The sequence below is a fragment of the Ursus arctos genome, unplaced genomic scaffold, assembly GCF_023065955.2.
Source record: "Ursus arctos isolate Adak ecotype North America unplaced genomic scaffold, UrsArc2.0 scaffold_2, whole genome shotgun sequence".
In the NCBI taxonomy this organism is placed as follows: domain Eukaryota; kingdom Metazoa; phylum Chordata; class Mammalia; order Carnivora; family Ursidae; genus Ursus; species Ursus arctos.
In genome coordinates, this window is record NW_026622874.1 from 52,496,586 (window position 1) to 52,520,811 (window position 24,226).

At 35.0% G+C, this 24,226-nt stretch overlaps 1 protein-coding gene across 2 annotated transcripts in view; it reads left to right on the forward strand.

Moving 5' to 3' along the window:
* Positions 1-24,226, forward strand: part of SPATA17 (spermatogenesis associated 17) — a 202,957-nt gene that overhangs the window by 90,479 nt on the left and 88,252 nt on the right. For both annotated transcript variants that reach the window (XM_057315487.1, XM_026517325.4), the window contains exons 7-8: positions 2,436-2,639; positions 9,099-9,247. In XM_057315487.1, coding sequence (XP_057171470.1) covers positions 2,436-2,639; positions 9,099-9,247 — 353 coding nt within the window. The remainder of the gene's footprint in view (positions 1-2,435; positions 2,640-9,098; positions 9,248-24,226) is intronic.

Here is a 24,226-nt window from a genome sequence, read left to right on the forward strand (position 1 = left end):
ATACTCCTATCTTTTTCATAGACTATGGAGATTTAGTTATATTTATGTCAGAATAGTCTTTTTAATGTAATATATGTTGGTTTTCTTCTCATTACAATTGATAGATTCTCATCATAGAAATTCACCCTAAAAATCATCTTAAAAATTATCACCCACTTCAAAATTACACTGAAAACTATTTTAAATATATGTGTCCATGCTGTCTTTTATTAACATCATTTAAACTGTTTATGAATCTACCTTGTTTGATATTTAGTATTATAGTGAGAGAATGTTAGCATGACATTAAATACGGTTTATACAGTTGCCTGTAATGTTTCAACACTTTTTTCTTGTATAAATTATATAGGGAAAAAAATCCCAAAGAAAACTCAGTTCAAAAATATTTTTTAAGATATGTAAGTATATTACATATTACATAGCTTTTGTTTTATCTAATAAAATTCGATTATAACACAGGAACAGTTGAGTTGGAGATAACTCAAGTGGGTCTTTGATAATTTAGTTCTAGATCACAATGTGTTTGAAAGCAAAGCAAAACTAATATATTAAGAAAGATAAAAAGGGTATAATCTATAATTCTTTGAAAGAAGTTGATAAGATTTTGAAATAAGCCTCAAACAAAAGTTGATAAGATTTTGAAATAAGCCTCAAACAAAAGATTTCCTGAGATCTTGATATGGCTTTGGAAAACAAGAGTAAAATAGAGGCTTCACAGGTCCTACTGCAGAGTGCATTGTTTTTGAGTGTCTACTATGTGCCCAGGAATCCACTAGGCCATGCGGATACAAAAATACCTAAAACACAGGCCTGGTGCTCCAGCTGCTTGTTTAGGGAAGATTGATACACGCAAAGGTAATTATGAAACAATGTGGTAGGTAGGTAGGAACTCTGACAGAGTTGTCCCCAGTCTCTTAATGTAGCATTAGGGATAGGGCACTGAATCTAGCCTTAGTTGATATTAGAGAAAGGTTAACACTGAATTGAAATATTAGGCTGGGAATATAAAATTTTCTTTTTTTCTTTTTTTGAAAGATTTTATATATTTATTTACTTATGTATTTACTTCTTTATTTGAGAGAGAGAGCAAGAGAGAGAGAGAAAATGAGCAGGGGGGAGGGGTAGAGGGAGAGAGAGAAGCAGACTCCCTGCTGAGCAGGGAGCCCTATACGGGAGTCAATCCCAGGACCCTGAGATCATGCCACCCAGGCGCCTCAGGAAATACAAAATTTTCTAAGATAGTTTTTCAAAGAAAGATTTTAGGTAATCATAATACTTTGAATCTGCTGGTTCCATTAGTAAATGTAGTGGCCAGAAAAATTTCTGCATATAATGGTGGCATAAGAGAAAGGCACATTTTAGGAAAAATATATGGGTTTAATCCTTAGTCCAGAGTGTCTACACAGAAACCAAATAAGTCATACTGTCCTTTAAAATGTAACTTTTCTGGGGCATCTCAGTGGCTCAGTCAGTGAAACGTCTGCCTTCGGTTCAGGTCATGATCCCAGAGTTCTGGGATTGATCCTGCTTTGGGCTCCCTGTTCAGCCAGGAGTCTGCTACTCCCTCTCCTTCTGCCTGCCCCCCCCCCAATAAATATATTAAAAAATGTTTAATAAAAGTAAAAAATAAAATAACTTTTCCTTATGACTATGAATTTGTATATATGAAAAGTATAAAAATATGGTTTTATGCTGTTTGTATACTCAAACACCATTGAATTTTCAGAAAATGAATATTTGCTCAACTTGAATTTAACATTTGTTATACATACATCTGTTGAACCTCTATCTCACAGCAGGTGCTGTGCTAACAAAGTTGACTTGTAATACAGCGTGTGACAAGATCAATGAAAGAACATTAAGGGTAATATGACACTACAGAAATACAGCACCTAATATAAAATGCCAGTTTATTATTTTAAAGTAGAGAACTTAAAATTGCTGCTATTAAGTAGGGTGTATAATGCATAATCATTAAAGCAATCAAGTATTTATTGAGTGCAAATTTTGTTCCTGAAATTTGTTCAAGCATTGCATATTTGAGTTTGTGTGAGTGAATGTATGACTTATGGATATGATTAAATATCCATATACATACTTAACAGAAAGAATGCCTTAAGGTCCTTGTGTAAGTTTTTCTAATATACGGTTATATAAAATATGCCATATATGCCAGGTAGAAGCTATAGCTCAGCGATTTTTAACATTTTTAGTCTTTAACTACAAACGATTCTGAAATTGTTGGTCTGAAGTGTAGACAAAGTGAGTATTTTGTAATCTCCTTAGATGAATTTAAAGCCAGCCTCTAGTTAAGAAGTAGAGTCTACTTAAAAATTGTTCTTAAACATATGAAAATTTTTATGATACAACTTCGTCTTCCTTTTATTTCATGTGAAAAGTTAAAGATAAAAATAAAAATTATGTTTTTTCTTTAGATTCCAGGTGTATACAATTCACCATTCAGAAAAGATCCTGATCCGTGGGAGTTGCGGTTACAAAAGGCAAAGCCTTTAACATCCCAAAGGTCTAAAGCTAAGCCGAAGCGCTGCATCAGCCTTAGCAATTGGCTAGCTTGTACCAGTGCCCGTTCCTTTCCTCGATCCGAAATTCTGCCACCCATTGATAGGAAACAATGTCAGGTACTCAGTCCAATATAAGAATTCTGTCAATGATTGTATTCTTGCTGTTTTTTTTTTTTTAAGTTATTGTTTTGTCTTTGTGACAAGAAAGGGAAATTATTTTTTATGGAATCTAATTTTAAATAATAAATATAAGGTCTGTTTAAAATATGTATGAGGGAAGTAATCCAATAATTCTATGGGACTCGATTTTATTATTTCAAATATGAAGTTAACACATAAGAGTTTTGTCTAGGATCTAACCTTTTTCTTTGAAAACATTGTTATAACAGTACTTTTATTACATGTTGCTAGAAAAATATGATGTATTATCAACTTTATGTAACTTTTCATCTGATGATTCATATCTATATACAGTTGTAAACATAATCTAAAAGCATAAGTTGAGAATTACAGAGGACCCAAAACAATGCAAGAGTCAGGCGGAGACAAAAAAAAGTCTTCCCTGGCTTCCTCTAGAGCTGGGTTGGCAAATGACTTCCCAGGGCTATAGGGTGGAGTGGGATGTGTTGGGGATGAGTGTCACTGTTCCAAAGGCCCCAGAGAGCAACAGTTCTATCATCCCCATCAATATTTAATCTGGAGTAGACACCGGCCACCAGGGGGCATCAACCTAGAATTGGGTTGATTCGGGTTCACAGGGCCAGATTCCCAGAACCCCACCTAATAGTTCCTTACACAGGCTTTCCTCTGTATATCTTTTGCTATGTAATAAATAACTTGAAAACGTGATGGCTTAAACCAACACACATTTCTTATCTCACAGTTTCTGTGGTCAGTTTTGTAGGTACAGCTTAGGTGAGTGCCTCTGACTCAAGATCTGTCATGAAGTTGCAGTCAAGGTGCCAGGCAAGCTATGATTTCATGTGGAAACTCAGCTGTAGGGAAGAGCAGGAGGATGAGGAGATCCTCTTCTAAGGTCACCCATATGGTTACTTGTTTTCATATCTCAGCCCCTTCTCATAGTGGCCTCTCTACAGAGCTGCCTCACTGGTATCTGGCTTCCCTTGGGGGAGTGATCTAACCGAGAGTGAGAGACTTCTCAAAACAGAAGCCATAGCCTTTTTATGACCTCATGCCACAAGTGACCTCCCATTCTGCCGTATTTTATTTTTTAGAAGTAAGTCCAATCCATACAAGGGTTTGAGTCCCAGAAAGTAGGATGGTTGGAGGTCATTTTACAGACTGCTTTCCACACCCCCAGCCATTTCATCAATTGCTAGCAGACAACCTCACCTATGCCATAAAATAATTTCCCACTTTGCTGTAATTATTTGTGATGTTATGTATTCACTTTCTGTAATTGGGTCTTTTATTCCCTTTATTTGTGCTTTTTTTTTTTTGCTCTCTTAAAACTACTAATTGATAATTAATACTATTTTTAAAAAATAATATTAACTGATGGCTTATACTATATTATAGAAAGAGCTGTAAAAAAAAAAAAAAATCTATCCAAAAAAACAGAAGCTGAGAGAGCTCCCTCTTTTTGAAATAAAGTGGCAGGGAGAGGAGAGTTGAGCAAGGGGACAAAAGAGAGATAATTGGAAAATTTTCGGTTTATTTTGGAACATATCTTCAGAGTATGGTTTCATTATTCTTTTCTAAATATAGGTTATACCAATATTCTAATAAAGGCATTTAAAATAGTTTTTAAAACAAATGTAAAATAAATGTCATATTCTAAGTAACTGAATTTTTACCATTTGAATTATGCATATTACTATTTCAATTGATGCAAGTAATGATTTTACATGATACCATCAGAATGAGCAATTCCATTTATTATTCTATAAAGAAGATAATTCTGGTATTTCCATTGCTTGTGTATTAAGTGTTCAAAGATTGCTAAGGTATGAGATATAACATTGTGTATTTGTATACTTAATAATCCATATTTTATGCTATATTCAATGAGATAGCTATTGGTAATACATGGAATTCATAGAGTAATTCTGAATGCAACTTCTTAGGAAATGTGAAAATGATATGGTACTGATAAGATATAGATATGTAAATGTTTCTGAGTGGAAACACTCTAGAAGTCATCCAGACCAAACCGCCACACACTGTATAATATTCACAACATTAACCATACACATTTAATATCATTTTATATGAGTTTTATAATATTTACATTCCACATTATCTTTACTGCTTTGCTATTTTATGTTTTTATGATATGGCTTATACTAGTTTGTATTCACTCTTCATCTCTATTAATGCTCTTTTCTCAATACAACCCATTTAGTACTTTACATGGCGTCCCTCCCCCATAGCATTGTATTTATACATATATGTATTTAGTGTTTATGGAATGCATATGGAAGATACATACATATAGCTATATACAAGATATATGTGAATAATATATGTGGACAATTTATGTATATATATAATATATATATATATAAATGGTTATATGTATTTGTATGGAAGATGTATACATGTATATTTACATAATAAATATAGTAAATACATATTAAAAGTATATAAATATGTATGGAGAAATATATATATGTGACCAAGGTGTCTTCCAACACCAGCAACTAATTCTCTGATTCTCTGAATACCATTTGGTGTCCAACAATTCAAGCCAGTTCTAACACTAACTACCAGGAGTTCTCTGTAGCTCAAGGGCTTAACCCCACAAAATTGTTCTTCACTTCACATACCAGTTGCAATTTCTGGGTCTCCTATATTTCTTACTGAGCTGGGTACAAATTGAGGGGTCCCATGACCCCATCCTAAGGTTTGATAATTTGCTAGAGTGGTTCACAGTACTCAGGAAGACATTTTATTTACATTTGCTGCTTTACTCTAAAGGGTACAGATAAACAGCCAGGTGAAGAGGAACGTTGAGTGAGGTCTGAAAGGGTCCAGAGTGCACAGGCTTCTTCTCATAGAGTTGGGATGCGCCTCTCTACCAGCACGTAGATGTTTGTGCCAGTTGAGAAGCTCATCAAATCTCCTTGTGTAAGAGTTTTTATAAAGCTCAATCTTAAACTCCATTACCTTTCCCTGGAGATCAGAAGCGGGGCCTGGAAATTTCAACCTTCTAATCATTTGGTCTTTGTGATGACCAGTTTCATTAAGAGGCTACTAGGGGCTAACCTAAATCACCTTATTAGCATAATCTCAGGTATAACCTTGTTATCAGTAACAAAGGCACCCCATCACTCAGGAAATTCCAAGCATTTTAGGAGCACTATGCCAGAAATCAGTGACAGGGGCGCCTGGGTAGCGCAGTTGTTAAGCGTCTGCCTTCCGCTCAGGGCGTGATCCCGGTGTTGCCAGATCGAGTCCCACATCAGGCTCCTCCGCTGGGAGCCTGCTTCTTCCTCTCCCACTCCCCCTGCTTGTGTTCCCTCTCTCGCTGGCTGTCTATCTCTGTCACATAAATAAATAAAATCTTTTAAAAAAAATAAATAAATCAGTGACAAAAATCATCAGCTATGTATTTCTTATTATACCACAATAGTATATATATGAAGACACATAGAAAATATTATATACATTCATATAATGATATACATGTGAATATATGTGGAATATACATGTATATGGAAGATTTTGTATATGTGTATGTGTGTGTGTATATATGCAGATATATATGCATACGTATGTGTACATACATATATACACGTATAAATTACCTTTATCTAGCATACCACAAAATAATGATCCTTGTTAATTTTCTTTTCTGCTCCCTTCTTTTTTCCTTTCTCCCTTCCATTGTTCTTTTCCTCTTTCCTTCTCTCCCTGTCTCCTTCATTCCTGTCCCTGGGCTTCTCCCTCCACTCCACATCATTTTAATCTTCTCTTTCTTCCTTTCTTTCCTTTTTTCCTTCCTTCCTTCCTTCCCATTCTTCCTCAGCCCATCGTTTCATCCCACCTTCTTTTCTCTCAGCTTCCTTTGGCTTCTTCTTTCTTCACTTTCTTTCCTCCTTTCCATTCTTGTTTTCACAGAATGGTATTTTTAATGTTGTGGTTTTATTGGACAGAATCACATTTCCTATATGTTATCTAATAATATGAAAGGCGCATACATCGTCAGGGAGATCTAAGATTATATATGCTATACTACGAATGGTAATATTTATACTCTGATGGTCTGTCTATACTTGGGAGGTAAATTTCTCAAGTGTATGAAACAATCCTGGGAGTTTAAAACATAACTTCATTATTATTTAAGCTTTGAGATAATTGTAAAAATACAAGATGTCTATAAAGTAACATGCGTTATTAAAAATATAGAAGAACATAAATATATTTGACCCTCATAATCAGGATTTGGTTGGATGTAAATAAAGTCAAACTTTGGAAAACTATAGCTAAGAGTCAAAGGAGACTTACAGATTCAGGCTGAGTCTAGGCATTATAGGGATTAATATTTGGAAATGAATACAATGAGCAGATCCAAAGTTTGAAGCTTTCCCCCGAATCTGAGGCCCCATGTCACTCCTGGTATGATCAATATTCAGATCACTTGAGATCTGAAAGGCAGTCTATCAACAGAAATACAAAATAACAGAAGCTTTGGCATAGGAGAAGCTTGACGGTAAATGTCATTTCTAACCAGGGAGAAGTTCTGTTGAGCTCAAGGGCAAGACACTTGTCTAAGTGTCTAAGATATAAATGTATGGACCAGGCATTGATAGATTATAGAGAGATGGACGTGATTAGGGGACAATTAGGGTCACAAAGATTATACTGAACCCAACAGGAAGACAGGGTCTATTTTTATTCTAAATTTTGCTGCTTGAGTAGGGCTACTCCATTTTCATTTCCTAGTCTCTTTGGAAATAGTAAGTTCCAGAACAAGTAGTGGCATAAGTCTACAAATGGATATGTGTTATGTTGATACACCAACAAAGTTTAGAAGGTAGAGCTTGGCCACTTAGAAGACCATTCCTCCTTGTGAATGCTGGTCCCTTCAAACTCCTAGCCTTGCATATTTCATTATATATTTGATGCTGCTATTGTTCAAAACCTTCTCCAAACTTCTCGTGAAACTAATAATGAAAATAAAGCCAGGGGTATGAATTTTTAGTATGTTCTCAGTACAATGCTAAGAGTGTTACTTACGTTGTCTTATGTATCTTAAGAGCACTTTTGTGAGAGAGTTATTATTCCATTTTACATATAAGGAAAGAAGGTCTGAAGAAGTAATTTTCCCCAGGTAACACAACCAAATATTAATTTTTAAAACCATAGAATTTCTCAAAGTAAAACATTAAGAATCTGTAAAAAAAAAAAATCCCCATTTGATTTCTTAATAGTGAACTTGGAATCATGTTACTGTATCTTTAAAAAGTAAAGTTCCAATAAAAATCCATTAACTACTTTCAAATATAGCAATCCTCCTGTCCAGCTGTGAAAAGTACTAGATGATACTTATTTGCCATTTGTGTTATTTACGGTCCATGACTTTTATGGTAACTGGTTCCTATTATTGGTTTCTATTAATGTAAAACATAAGTGAACATAAATGAGGCGTGAATCATTTCTTTTTATTAGCCCCACAGTCTTCACTCAGTGCTTGCAGTAACTCCAGCTGTGTCTTGTTAGTGATAACCTATTTAAAGAAGAGATCTTTAAGGATAAGGAATATGATTAGGAATCTTTGTCCATTTTATATCACTTCTGTCCTGCACAACAATAGTGGTGAAAAAAAAAAGCAGTCTGTAATTAATGACATGGCAAATTCCAGAGCCGCCTCTGATTTGTATTGTGCTTAATATGATACTAATTAGACAACCAGTGGATTCTAGTAATTAATATAAGTAACTACTAATTTAAAGGTAGGACATGTTATAAAACACTTTTCACTGTTGCAGCTTTATGGGCTTTCCTCCGCTATGTATTTGTGTCATTAGATGTTTGCTATTGTATCAGAGTTATTATGCAATAGAACTTAGAATTTTTACTAAAGAACACTTAAATTAATTAAAATTAGGATTCTCTGTGTTTTGGAGGGTCACCAATTATATATAAGATGTGGCATTCACTTAAAAGCTTTATTTTATGAAAAAAAAACCTTGCTATCCTATTTCTATTGATAGGAAGTCTTTTTGAAAGCAATGCTCAGAATCTTTTCTAATATTTTTACTTAAAAAGGGAGAGAATTCTTTTTAAGTTATATCAGAAGAAACGTTTTTTTTTTAATTAGAAAACAAAGTAACGTAACTACAAATCAAACAGTTTTAGCATAAAAAGTCTTTTGATGTAAGTAGGGAAAATTTTGGCTAATTTAAAATATTTTAATATAATCACTTCTACTTGTGTGAGCATTTTTTGAAGATGTGATATTCTATGTATTTTCTAATTCAGAGAACAGCTTGTTCTTTAAAAATAATTTTGTAAACTTGGTATGCTATGTAGATATTCAGCACCCTTGATCATGAATAAAATGACAAAAAGTCTTCCATAATAAAATATTTCCTCATTCTTTCTTGTCAGGGACCATTCCGTGATATCACTGAAGTTTTGGAACAGCGCTACAAGCCTTTGGAGCCAACACTGCGGGTAGCAGAACCAATTGATGAGTTAAAGCTGGCCAGAGGGGAATTCAGAAGACAGGAGTGGATGCGAAATGTAAATGACAATATGTGAGTTCTTAGCTTAAAAAGAAAATAGCTTTAGCCTGTGTGGTGCCTTAAATGATTTAACATTTTGCATTTCCTGATACTGTAGAGAATCTTTTATTTGTGAGAAAAGGTAGTGCCACCCTTGACCTATTCAGAAGCAACCATTTTTCAATATGCAAATATGCTAAATACTTTTTTATATATTGTTATATATTACTATACACACACATGTACACATTTATATATATAAATATGTAAATACACAGACATATACACATTTATATATAAATATATATACATTTATTTGTGTTATATATACATTTATTTATATATTTACATATTTATATAACTTATTTATATATAAATGTGTATATATTATATAAATATAAGTGTGTATATTTATATAAATGTGTATATATGTGTAATATATATTTATATATGTATAAATTTATATAAATGTGTATATATAACTACTGAAAGAAAAAGAGAAGAATGAATGGCATTTCAAGGGGATAAGTGAAAGCCTATGATGCTTCTAAAATAAGAACGAACAGAACAAAAACATTTTTCTTAATGCGGACTAAATTTAATTTGGAAACATTGATATACATTTAATAAATTAGGTGCAATGTAGGAGGTTAGTGTCTTTACTACTGAGGAAGATGACTGAAAAAGATAAAGGAAGATCTAATAGCATATGCAAATTAAAATTATTTTACTAGCCTCACTGATTTGGGTCTCAATTCATACATATTTCTCCAAAGCACTTCCTCTCTCTTAAGGCATTTGTCATCAGTATAGTCATATTAATATGTAAACAGACCATTTAAAATCTAGAATGGCTTTTTTAAAAGTTATTATTATTGTCCTATAATATATCCTGTAATTATCTTTATATTGTGTCTTATAATGATTTAGTATTATAAATATTCTGAATAATAACACGATAATTATATTATTCTCATATAAATTACAATTTTATAATAATTATAATATAAAATATTGTTATAAATTATTGTATAATAGTTAACATGTAAACTATTATTTTTGCATAATATATAATATGAAATAGTCATCATATTATAAATGTAAAATAATGATAAGTCCAAAATACATTACAAAGTATGTTTTGTTATGTAAAGAAGCTAGAATTACCTCTCATCCAGCATAGTGGATTTTGGATCATTTGATAAGTCAGGAGAGATATATAATGTGCCTTATGTTAATCAGGCATTTCTGAAAAGTCTCTTTAAAAATAAAGATTTTCACACAAACCCAGATGAAAGATGAAATTGGCATGCATCTCAAGTAATTTTTATTAATTTTTTATTTTATAGCAATTACTTGACATGAAATAACTAGCTATAGAGTATTCCATACCTTCTTTCAATAATTGACAGTCACCCTATGTATGATGAATAAGAAAACAAGAAACATTTATTTCCAATTGGTTTTGGGGGAGGTAGATTGGTTTTATCAAAGAGATTATAGAAGATTAATGCTGCTCAGACTTAGTCAAGCAAAATATGCAATTTAGTGATGAATATCTAAAGAGTTATATTACTCAGAATTATTTTTGTTTTCAGTGATACAAAGGTTTATGAAATAACAAGATTAATTGCTCAAGTAATTGACCACATTAATATTTCTACGGAAATCACTGTGTATCAAAGATACTGAAGTATCTTTTCATAGTATCTTCCTTGATAAGCCTGGAGGGATGAGATATCAATATTATCCCCATATAAAGATGTTCCATTTGTACTTTCCATGGAATACCTGTAAATATCTTCAACCTCTATGCTGATGACCCTTTACCCTGAAGTTTCCAGATTAAAAATGCTCCTAGGATTATCAACCAATCAGGAACAAACCCAACTGGGAATGCTTAAGAAATTACTTATAGATTTGAATCTACCATGTTTTTAGCAAGGGGGCTAAGCAGTTGGTTTTAGCAGCTAACCTATGGATAATTCCTTTTTTTTTTTTTTTTGAGATTTGAAGCAGTGATATTTTGTAGCTTCTTCTAAAACCATTTTAGTTTTCATATACCGCATAACATAATCATATCTTGTGAGGCAAAAGAAATGTTAGAAATTTAGCTTTTATATCTTTACAGATAAGAATTCTGTTATAGGAATTAGGAAAAATGTATCCCTTTACCACAGAGGTGCATAATTTTTTTAATGCAGAGGGTCCTATCTACATTAGGGGCCTGTCTTACTTCAGTATGACCTCATCTTATTACATCTGCAACAGTCTTATTTCCAAATAAGGTCGCATTCTTTTATGTTCTTTAAAATAAGCATAGACAGTGGGACAGTATTTTACATATTGAGTATGGATTACAGAGGGTTTTTTGGAAGCATTTAGAGCTTTATTTGCTTGTTCTCTTTCCTAAAGAAACTTATTCCAGTTTCATTTTTTTCTTAAAGGAAATTATTTTCCTTATTCACGTCTATCTTTATGAAACCAGGAAATTAAATAAGCAATTAGTAAATGATTGCTAAGTAACCTTTATTTGAGAAGCTCTCAGCTGGATATTGTGAGAAATGTACAGAGGTGTTTATTGATTTAACAAATGCTTGCATGTCCCGCATAGTTCTAAGCTCTTGCGATTTAGCAGTAAATAAAATAGACAAATTCTCTGCTCTCATGGAACTTCTGTGCTTCTAGCTTTAAACCAAATCAGAAAACCTAATGAAATTCTGAGTAAGAATTGCCATGGATAAGCACTTGAAAATCATCAAATGTGTATTAAAGACACTAAGTATCTTGATTTTTTTTTTTTTTAATGTAGTGTTTGCTCTGGTCTCTGCTGGTCTAGGAAGATGTTCTTCAAAGAAAAGGAACTGAATTGGTTCTGTGAAAGATGGTTTAGATTTGATAAAGAAAAGGTAAAAGCAGATTGACAGTATGAAAAAAAAAAGGATGGTAGAAAAAGTTCACAGAACAATGAGAACACCAATTTGACGGAAGCTAATTTTCATGTGGGAAGCAGTAGAAGGAGAAAGTGGGCAAGGCTTGAAAGCCAAGGACTGGAGAGTTTATCTGTAGATCATGAAGAATTATTTAAGATTTTTGAGTAAGAGGAATGTCACAGAAAGAATATATATTTGTTGATTGTGAGACAGGTGTATTTGAGAAGAAATGTACGGGGGGGAAGGAAAACCATGCGGAGAATATTGCAATACTTTGGTGAGAGGTAGTGTAATAGAGCTAAGGTGATGGCAGGACTCAACATTCAACTCTTTTCTTTACCTTCTCCTTCTGTATGTAATCTGTGTGAATGATTGCTTCTGATTGAGAGACTTCAACTGCAACCTCTATGCCAGTGCTTTCCACTCTAAATCTCTAAGATCTTACTCTTACATTCCAGATATATATTTTCAACTGCCATCTTTATTTACTTCTCCACCAGATGTTCCCGACTCAGTATATCCCACATTGGCCTGCTTCTTCTTATCTGGAATGTGAATTGTAACCCCAACTTTTTGCCCAGGGTAGGGACCCATAAGTTATCCCGTTATCCTTCTCCAGCATTCTCTTGGTCCTCAAATCCTGTCTAGTCTACCTTTTAAGTATCTCTCAAATTTAGTCGCTCTTTTCCTTTCTAATTCTGATTTAATTTAGGCACTTACAAGTTTTTGTAATTGCTATAAAAAGCTTATCCGGTCTGCCCAGTCTTCCTCCCATTCAGTGCATTTACTATAATACTAGAGAAATTTAAGCAAGCTGTTATTCAGACAAAATGCTTTTTAATGGCTTTTTATCAACTCCAGGATAAATTTTAATTCTTTGTCAGAAGACACAGTGTCCTTCAGGATGGGGTCCAGGCTTGTTTCTCTAGTCAGTCCGCCACATTTCCTAAGAAACTCTGTGCTCCAGAGGTACCGAGCTGCTTTTATTCCTCTGTATCCCATGTTCTCTTCTGCTTCCATTAAGGAATTTTCTAACTCCCATGATTTATTCAATCTGAAATTCATTTAAAAATATAAAAAAGGATTATTTTTACTTTTTAAGACATGGTCATTAATTTGTTTTACATTTTTTCAGAGAGCATTTCAAAGAATATTTTTAGATGTAAAATGGAATCATGCCAATTGCCTAGATGAAGTGGAAAAAGAAATCATTGTTATTAAGAGGTGGAAGACGTAAAAAAAAAAAAAGGTGGAAGAAGGGGAAGGCCATGCCATCCAAGAGCTATCCAAGTAAACATTTAACGTACCCATCAAGATGGCAGAGATGGAGTGGAGTGGGTGATCATAAGGCAGGTGTTATACACTGATATGGACTTCACTTAAAGTCTTATGAGAGGGGCTAAGGTCCTGTATGTTAATACCTTCTCTTAATTGTAAACATTCTGACTTAATACAGAGATTATAATTATGCAGACTATAACTGGATCCAAAATGGAAAGGATTTAAGACATTGCAGTAGAAGTCAGTGCCAGTCTGTGTTCCAGGAGGCAAAATAATGCCCCCCGCCCCCCACCCCTCAGTCTACAACCTCATCTCAGGAACCCGTGAATATGTTGTTACCTTCCATGGTGAAGAGGACTTTACAGATATGATTAAGAATTTAAAGATGGAGGAGATTATCCTAGATGGTCTGGGTGGGCCCAGTGTAATCACAGGGGTCCTTAAAAGTGGAAGCGGGAGGCAGAAAGAGATTTGACTACATTGAAGGTCAGAGTGATGCGATGTGGGAAAGACAGCTGGTCTTTGCTGCCTTTGAGTACAGAGTAAACAGCTACAACTGAGGAATGCTGTCAGCCTCCAGCAGCTGGGAAAGGTAAAGAAAGGAATTCTCCCATAGAATCTCCAGAATAAGGGCGCCTGGGTGGCTCAGTTGGTCAAGTGTCTGCTTTCAGCTCAGGTCATGATCCCAGGGTCCTGGGAGCGAGCCACACGTCAGGCTCCCTGCTCAGTGGGGAGTCTGCTTCTCCCTCTGCCTCTAGCCCTGTTCATGTTCTCTCTCTCTCTCAAATAAATAAATAAATAAAATCTTAAAAAGAAAAAGAATCTCGAGAAGGAATGCAGCCCTGCCAACCCCCAGATTTTAGCCCAGTGAGACCCATTTCAGACTTCTGACCTCTAGAACTCTAAGATAATAAATTTGTGTTCTTTAAGCCACTAAGTTTGTGGTGGTGTTATAGCAGCAATAGGAAGCTAATATAACTTGTTCTTCAAATTAAGGAACTGCCTTGCTAGACCAAACTTTGGTGTTTCGATTAATTATAAACCTGAGCTAAACTTGAGGTAAATCCTTGCATTCCTAAGGATTCAAGATTCTTCTGCAGGTTTAAGGTATGGGCATTTAGAGGATTAAAAAATTGTGATTGTGACTTGAGCCTCCCTGTGAAGAGAGAAGTTCATGATTGAATCATAGTATAAGGATATTGTATTTTTTTTTAAAGATTTTATTTATTTATTTGACAGAGAGTGACAGCCAGCGAGAGAGGGAACACAAGCAGAGGGAGTGGGAGAGGAAGAAGCAGGCACTTAGTGGAGGAGCCTGATGTGGGGCTCGATCCCAGAACGCCGGGATCACGCCCTGAGCCGAAGGCAGACGAAGGCAGACGCTTAACCACTGCACCACCCAGGCGCCCCAAGGATATTGTATTTTAAACTTGTATAGGCTTTCATAAGAACCTGAGTACAGACCACTCAATAGCTGTCTTTACACCTTTTTGAAAAATAAAAGGTGTTGATTTTCTGATAGATATTGTAGGGGAGGCAAAACTTTCCCTCTATCCTCTTAGGGTCCTCAGCTGGGCCTGAGAATTAAATTGACATAAGACAGATTAACAGGAGAAAAGCACACACATTTATTAAAGAGAAGTGTTACATGACACAGGAGCCCCATAAGAAAATGAACACCCACTAAGTGGCAAGTCCTAAGTGCTTATACGTTAGCTTGAACAATGAGAAACGTTGTAGAAAAATAAAATATGTGGGGAGACCAAAGGAAGATAAAAGTTACTTAACAAGTTCTGTTTTACAAAATTCTCTCTGCTTCTACTCCTCATCTCGGTGACAAGATGCTTTCTTTCCTCATGGTATAGGGAAGTCAAGGGTCATATGGGTGTGTTATCTCCTGATTTTAGGGAAAGAAAAGGGTGGGGGAGTTCAGATCATGTTTCTTGTACCTGTTCTTTTCAAGTGCCTGTAGCTCAAAATAATCCTTTGCCAAAGTGGCGTTATTTGGGATGACATGTTCTGTCACCCTCTGTTATTCAGATTAGGTGAAATGGGAGACATCCTAGACACATTTAGCAGCAAAGCAGAACTAGCAACTGCATTTCTTGAGCCCTGCCATTTGCTGGCACTAGTGAAAAACATTCAGCAACTGAATCTTACATATTGGCCTTCATTCCCTCAGGTTTGCAACGTAGCTTAGACAGAAGGCTTGGTAAATAGAGTAGTCATTTTTAAACCTTTTAAATATTGCTTCTAATGAAGTATCAGTATTTTATAGACAGTTACCGTTGGAAAAATGTTATGGGAAAGGTTAAGAAACTAGATCTGGGAAACAAACTGAGGGCTTCAGAGGGGAGAGGGTGGGGGAATGGGATAGGCTGGTGATGGGTAGTAAGGAGGGCACGTATTGCATGGTGCACTGGGTGTTATACACAACTAATGAATCATGGAACTTTACATCAAAAACCAGGGATGTACTGTATGGTGACTAACATAATATAATAAAAAATATTATTATTAAAAGAAATAAAAAATAAAAAAGAATTTACCAAGTAAAAAAAAAAGAAGAAAACAACACAGATAAAATTGAAGTCCCCTATGTTCCATGCTCCAGTATTGTTCTACTAGTTTCATTATTATTCATAATGATACAAATGTAAATTTTTATGTTATATTTACTATTTCCATAATTTGATAACTTAAGATTGTCATTCAAAATTATGTTTTGGAACTCTTAAAAAAAAAGAAACTAGATCTAAATAGTTTTTAAAGAGGGCATTTTAAAAAATGTGTATACAGATGAGATCTGGTTATATTTATCACTAAAGAGTAGTGATAAAGAAGTTTAACACATCTCAAAACTTTTTTGACTTTTGGGATTTTCAGACACTCTAGACCTTTATCATTTGCATGTTTTCTGAACTGTTATTATATTATGATAAATAGGGATTATCATATATTTTCAGATAGTGTTTTCTTAACAATTCAACTTTTATTTGTAACTCTTCCATTTATTTTAATTACTAGCACAGTGTGCAACATTTATTAATCAGCAGAGCCTTTTTAAGTTAAAATACTAAATTAGCTAACCCCATTAACACAGAATACTCCAAACAAGCAGTAATAGGAGAGGTAGTTACTGTGCAAATCGTATTAAACATGCGGGTGCTCTAGGGCACAGTTAAGCATGATTACCCTCTTTTGATCCAGTATCCCTCTGCCTCTCCCAGCTAATTTCCACTGGAAATTTACAAAGTGCTGCCTTCATTTCTCCAGCTTAATTTTTCTAATGAAGTTCTGGTACTTTATAACACTGGAGATACAGATAATAAGCCTGTGTATAATTAAGAAGTTCTAGAATTTGTCTACAAAAGAGCCCTTTATTACTTTGGCTCTACGGTGAGAACTGTGCTCTTGTTTTGTTCGCTATTTCCCTGAAAAAAGAAAAAAAAGATATTTTAAATAAATGACCACAGAACACTAGAATTCTGTTTCTATAGATATCTAAGGCTAAAGAAGTTTAAGATTTACAACACCAACGTAACGGTGGTAATTTGGAATGCTTTTAGTGACATCCTGAGAATATTAAATACACTTTTGGTGTATGTAATTGAACAAGTCCTAAAAAGACACTTGTAGTCTTTTAGTTAGGTATTATCAGATGCTATGCCCTCTTCCTAATACAACACCTTAACATATGCTAGATAAAGTTTTGTCAATTGACTTTCGGTCAATCGATGAGGTACATGGAATTTCTCTTTTGAAAGAAGTATAGTCATTTTGTGCATACTCAACATTCTTATATCAGTATAGCATTTATACAACCCAGATTTTCCTGTTTCAGTTTAGTGTTTAAGAGTGTGTTGGGGTCAGAAGAAATTTGAAGCCTGAACAGAAGTTTGCCAGACAGAGCAGGGAGAGTCGCGAGAGGAGGTAGCCTGGATAAAGCCATCTCTGTGTTACAAAGTGCATAGCTTATGGGGATTTCAGCTTGCCTTCTGAGGTATCTTGTGAGGCTAAGCTCATGGCTTGGTACCTCATGAAATGGGGCAGAGATGAGTTAGAAAGTCTAGGTGGAGCCAGGGTGTAAAGGGCCATATGAACCATGGTAAAATATTTGGACTTTACCATATAAAAGGCATATAAAACCATCGGTGGAGTAAGGGGGTCAGATAGATTAAAAATATCACTCTACTAGCTCTGTCCAAGGTTAAGATTTGGGAGTCAGTGGTGACAAAGACCAGTTAGGGGACCGTTACCATAGTCCAATTCAGAGATAAAGAGGACTTAGAACAAGGCCATCAGTAGTGGAGGGGAAGAGAAAGGTTGGCAGACAGCTTTATAGGTAGAATCCTATATACCCTAAACCAGATTTAGGGAACAATCTGATAGGGTGTGGATGGTGTGGTCAAGGGCATAGATACACTTAGAATCACTGTATTAGAGCTTCCTTCACTGCAAAGGACAAAGATCCATTCAAGATAACTGGAAAAGGTAAGGGTGTGTTTGAAAAGATACAGTAAGGAATCTTATAGAAATATGAGGAACCAAGGAGAAATTGGACTAAAGTGACCTTGGGGGCCGCAGGGGCATGGTTTCTCTCTCTAGTGGCATCTCTGCTTTTCTCTGCATTTCTGCCTCTTACCTTCTTTCTGCTGACTAGCTTTATCTGCTAGTAGTTTCTTTCTCATAAATTTTCAGTTTATACTTAGCTATCGTGGCCATTCCAGGCCTGATACAGTATAACCTTTCAGCTCTAGAACCCACAGCTAATTCTATTTTTCAATTCAAATTCCTGAAAGAGAAGTCTGTTTTGCTCAATTTATTAAATCAAACTAGCCCACATAAATCATAGGATTAGAACACAATAAATAATAAATATGTGTTAATGTAATAGATATGTTAAATTAACATATAAATAAAACTAGCACATATAAACAAAACATAACATACAAATGTATATAAATAAATCACAGTTGTGATCTTGGGGACAGTGTGTTACATTATACAGTGTTTTATGGGAATAGGGTCATAAGCAAATATTTCTTCAGATTGAGGGCTGCCAGGAGAGAGTATAGAAAAAAATACAGGCTTGCGTCAGAAATATTGCAGGTTTGGTTCCAGACCATGCAATAAAGTGAATATTGTGATAATGCAAGTCAAATGAATTTTTGGTTTCCCAGTGCACATGAAAGTTATGTTGACACTGTAAGTCATCTAGTAAGTGTATGAAACAGCATTATGTCCAAAATGTGCATGCTTTAATTTAAAAATACTTTATTAGGGGCACCTGGGTGGCTCAGTCGTTAAGCGTCTGCCTTCAGCTCGGGGCATGATCCCGGAGTCCTGGGATCGAGCCCCACATCGGGCTCCTCCACTGGGAAGCCTGCTTCTTCCTCTCCCACTCCCCCTGCTTGTGTTCCCTCTCTCGCTGGCTGTCTGTCTAGGTCAAATAAATAAATAAAATCTTTAAAAAAAATAAAAATAAAAAATAAATAAAAATAAAAATACTTTATTACTCTACGTAAGTGATGAATCACTAAATTCTACTCCTGAAACCAGTATTACACTACATGTTAACTAACTGGGATTTAAATAAAAACTTGAGACAAACGAAAACTCTAAAGGCTCTAAAAATTTAAATGTATAAGAATAATTAATAAAGCATTCTTTTCTAACAAAAAATATAAAAAATAAAAATACTTTATTACTAAAAAAATGCTAGCCATCAGCTGAGCTTCCAGCAAGATGTAATCTTTCTGCTGGTTACAGGGTCTTGCCTCGGTGTTAATGGCTGCTGACTGATCAGGGCGGTTACTAAAGGTTGGGGTGGCTATGGCAAATTCTTAAGACAAGAGTGAAATTTGCCATGTCAATTACTCTGCTTCTCAGGAACGATTTCTCTGTAGCATGTGATGCTGTTTGATAGAATTTTACCTACAGTAGAACTTCTTACAAGATTGGAGTTAATCCTCTAAAACTCAGCCACTGCTTTATCAACTAAGTTTATGTAGTATCCTGAATCCTTTGTTGTCATTTCAACAGTCTTGACAGCATCTTTACCAGGAATAGATTCCACCAAATGAAACCACTTTCTTTGCTGATCCATAAGAAGCAATTCCTCATCTGTTCAAGTTTGATCATGAGATTGCACAATTCAGTCCCATCTTCAGACTCCACTTGTAATTCTAGTCCTGTTATTTCTGCTACATCCCTAGGTACTTACTTTAATCCCTGAAAGTCATCCATGAAGATTGGAATCAACTTCTTCCAAACTCCTATTAATGTTGAGATTTTGACCTCTTCCCATGAATCATGAATGTTCTTAATGGCATCTAGAATGTGAATCTTTTCCAGAAGGTTTTCAGTTTACTTTGCCCACAAACATCAGAAGACTCGCTGTCTAAGGCAGCGATAGCCTTACAGAATTGTATTTCTTGAATAATAGGACTTGAAAGTCAAAATTGATCCATGGGCTGCAGAATGGTTGTTGTGTTTGCAGGCATGAAAACAACATTAGTCTTGTACATCTCCATCAGAACTCTTGGGTGACCAGGTACATTGTCAGTGAGTTGTCATATTTTGAAAGGAACCTTTTGTTCTTCGCCATAGGTCTAAACAGTGGGCTTAAATATTCAGTGGGCTTTAATGTTGTGAACGGATGTGCTGTCCAGGCTTTTTTGTGTCATTTACGGAACACAGGCAGAGTAGATTTAGCATAATTCTTAAGGGCCCTAGGATTTTTAGAATGGTTAATGAGCACCGGCTTCAACTTAAAGTCACTAGCTTCATTAGCCCTTAACAAGAAGTACGCCTGACCTTTGAAGCTTTGAAGCCAGGCATCAGCTTCTCTCCAGCTATGAAAGTCTTAGATGGCATCTTCTTCCAATAGAAGGCTATTTTGTTTACATTGACAACCTGTTGTTTAGTGCACCCATCTTCATTAATTACCTTAGCTAGATCTTTTGGATAAGTTGCTATCACTTCTGCAGTAGCACTTGCTGCTTCACCTTACACTTTTATGTTATGGAGATGGCTTCTTTTCCATAACCTCACGAACCAACCTCTGCTAGATTCAACCAACCTCTGCAGCTTCCTCTGTTCGGTTCTGTGAAGGCAGAGAGAGGTGAAGTGCCTTCACAGAATTGAAGAAAGTTAGGGCCTTGCTCTGGATTAGGCTCTGGCTTAAGGGAACTCTGTGGCTGGTTTGGTATTCTATCCAGACCACTCAAACTTTCTTCTTATCAGCAATAAGGCTGTTTTGTTTCTTTATCATTTGTGTGTTCACTGGAGAAGCACTTAGTTTCCTTCAAGGACTTTTCCTTTGCCTTCACAACTTAGCTAACTGGAGCAAGAGTCCTAGCTTTTGGCCTGTCTTGGCTGTTGACATGCCTTCCTCACTAAGCTTTATTTCTAGCTTTTGATTTAAAGTGAGAGACATGTGAACCTAACTTTCACTTGGCTACTTAGAGGCCATTGTAGGGTTGTTAATTGGCCTAACTGCAATATTTCTGTGTCTTAGGGAAGGGGAGGCTTGAGGAGAGGGAGAGATGGGGGGGAGCGCCGGTTTGGAAGAGCAGTTCTCACTGCTCCACCGAACATTTATTAAGTTCCCTGTCTCATATGGGCATAATTCATGGTGCCCCAAAGCAATTATAATAATAATATCAAAGACCACTAATCACAGATCACTGTAACAAATACAGTAATGAAAAAGTTTGATGTATTGTGATAATTACCTAAGTGTCGCAGAGATACAAAATGAGCAAATGCTATTAGAAAAATGGCATTGATAGACTTGCTCAAAACAGGGTTGCCACAAACCTTCGATGTGTAAAAAGCACAATATCTGAAAAGATCAGTAAAGCAAAGTGTAATAAAATGAAGTATGTCTGTATAAGAAGAATGACAGGTTTGATAGGATGGAGGTTTGGGATATAAGTTTAATTTGGGGACTGCTCTGTTTAAGATTCCTATTGTGTATCTAAGTAGATATTCCTAGTGAGCATTTGAAAATATTGGTCTTGAGTCAAAGAAAAACACTGTATAGAGAGATAAAGGTTTAGAAATCATCACTGTAGAGGAAATAGTTAAAACCTTGGTGGTGGAAAAATCTCCTAGGGCGAAACTATATCAAGAGAAGATTAAGTACAGATTTCTGGGAGTTGCTTTAATGTTAGGACCATGGTTCTTAATTAGGTTGCTCATCTCCATCACCTTGAGGCTTAAAATTATATACATATGCCTTCCTCAGTCACAGATATTTTGACTCAGTAGGCAGGTATGTGTGAGATGTATGCCGTGGTGATTTTAATGCACAGTTCTGGCTAGGAAAGGCATCATTAACTCAATGTATGGAAAGAAAATGGTAAGTCCATCAAGGAATTGACAAAGCAAGGAAGAGAACCAGGAGATATTGTGCAAATGTAAAGAAAAAAAATTCACTGTAAGGACTGGATGAACAGCATGATGCAGAGGTCAAGTCAAGTGAGAACTAAAAGAATGTATTGGATTTGGCCATTGGGAAGTCATTCATTGACAGCTTTGCTTTCTTCTTTAAATATCAGCTAGTTCTTATTTCTCCCATAGTCTTCAGGATATCATAAAAGAACTTGTCCAGTTCTTTGCCAAACTTCAGGCATATGTCTAAAATTTTATTCTTACCCATGATGATATATATGTTTATATGAGTATACATCTCTTTCTACATTTATATAAATTTGTGTGTATATATGCTTATAATGTATATACACATTAAAATATTCAGATAAATTCATTTTAAAAATTTATATTTAATTTTTGTATGAAATTAAAATTTTAAAATTAATTTTAAAATATGAAAATAGACACTAAAGTATTAAAATAAAATGGTGCCAGTATCATATATGTGTCCATGCCATATATGTATGTCACCACTTTTCTAGAATTTTATTTTAATATTCTACTTTAGAATTGTGCTGAAAATTAACATCAAAGTAAGCCACCTATATATTATAGAATCTGTATTCTTCTGCTTTTAAAGACATTTAGGAACATCTTTCGTACAGTCATAATTTCTTAAGAATAACTGATGGTGATTTGCATTTCATCCATAGGTCTGCTCAGTAACTTGAGATATAATATATTTTAGTTAGAGACCTTGAAGTCATTGAAAGTGCTACATGCTCACATGGAAGTTTTAAATCAGAGGTTGCAAATTAGTGGCTTCTGAGTTACATACAGTCTCCAGATATGTTAGATTTGGATCCTACAATTTTCAAAAAATTAAATTAATTGAAAAGTAATTAAAAATTATAATTAAATCTTTTGAAAATCCAGATTTTCCAGCTTACGTTAAAAACTAGATGACCTAGAAACAGTGGGCCCACACTCTCACATGGCAGTAATTGAAATTTACATTCTTCATTTTTACATCTGACTCACTGGTGTTACCTGCCTAGCCCTTCTAGATATAAAATATTGGAGACCCTTGTTCTAGGTGATAAGCTCTTCAAGAACAGAGCCCATGACTTATGCAGTAAGTACCCTGAGCACAATGCTTGACAAATGGTAGGTGTTAATTTTTTTTTTTTTTTACATATTGAGCTTGAGCTTGAACTAAGTCTCATTTGTTTTGTCCTGATCTATCTGATCACCCACCAAAATTATTCTCATTGAAAGAAAAATCAAGTGAAAGAAAATGAGTTCCATGGTGATTTCTCTTTGATTTTTATAAACATTACCCTACTAGTCTCAGTAATAGGTGCGCCTATGCTTCTGTTTTTCTTTCTCTTGCTTTCCATAGCATTTTCCAAACTGAGTCTCTTAAAACAGGAGTCTGGAAGATGTTAATGAGTTTTCTGTCAAATAAATTTGGGGGCACATGGGTGGCTCAGTCAGTGAGGCCTCTGCCTTGGGCTCAGGTTGTGATCCCAGGGTCCTGGGATCAAGTCCCATGTCGGGCTTCTTGCACAGTGGGGAGCCTGCTTCTCCTTCTGCCCCTCCCCCTGCTCATTCTCTCTCTTTCTCCCTCTCTCAGATAAATAAAGTCTTTAAAAAATAAATAAATAAAAAATAAATTTGGGAAAAGTTATATTTAAAACAGTTAAACTTTTTTTTGTGGCATTTACAGGGTTTCTCGCTCTTAGACTTTTATTTAGTGTGAACTTCAAAGAAGGACCATATAATGTATAGTATTTTGCAAATTTACTCACTTATTCATTCAACAAATATTATTGCATGCCTAATAGGTGCCAGGCACTATATTAGACATAGCAATAAACAAGATAGACAGAGATCTCCTGGCTTCGTCAATATAATAATATAGTTGGCCATGGAATCTCTTAATCCACACACCATAGTTTGGAATATGCTAGTCTGGAATATTACTCAACAGAGAATATTTGATTTTCCTTAATGATTTTTATATATTTTTTTAGTTTCAGCTTATTTTTTCCTTAAGCCTTCTTAACAATAACTTGTACAAGTGTTTCCCACCACCTTATTTTCCTTTTTAATAATATGTTCTTTTTTTATTAAATTTTTCATTTTAATTCCAGTACAGTTAACGTGCATAATTATATGTTCTTTATACCAGTTATACAAGTGCTTAAAATATCTGAGCTCATCCTTTTTAGCTATATTGGCATCTTTGTTAGTTTAAAACATCTGATATAAATGGCCTAGAACAAGAGCCTGTGTGACTGTTACTTAGCTGGAACATTTAAATTTAGTATCTTTTAGCAGAGATTTTTTTTTAAAGGTTTTTCACAATTAACTAGAGAAAATTCAACTCTGCAAAACATATGTCAGAAAGTTC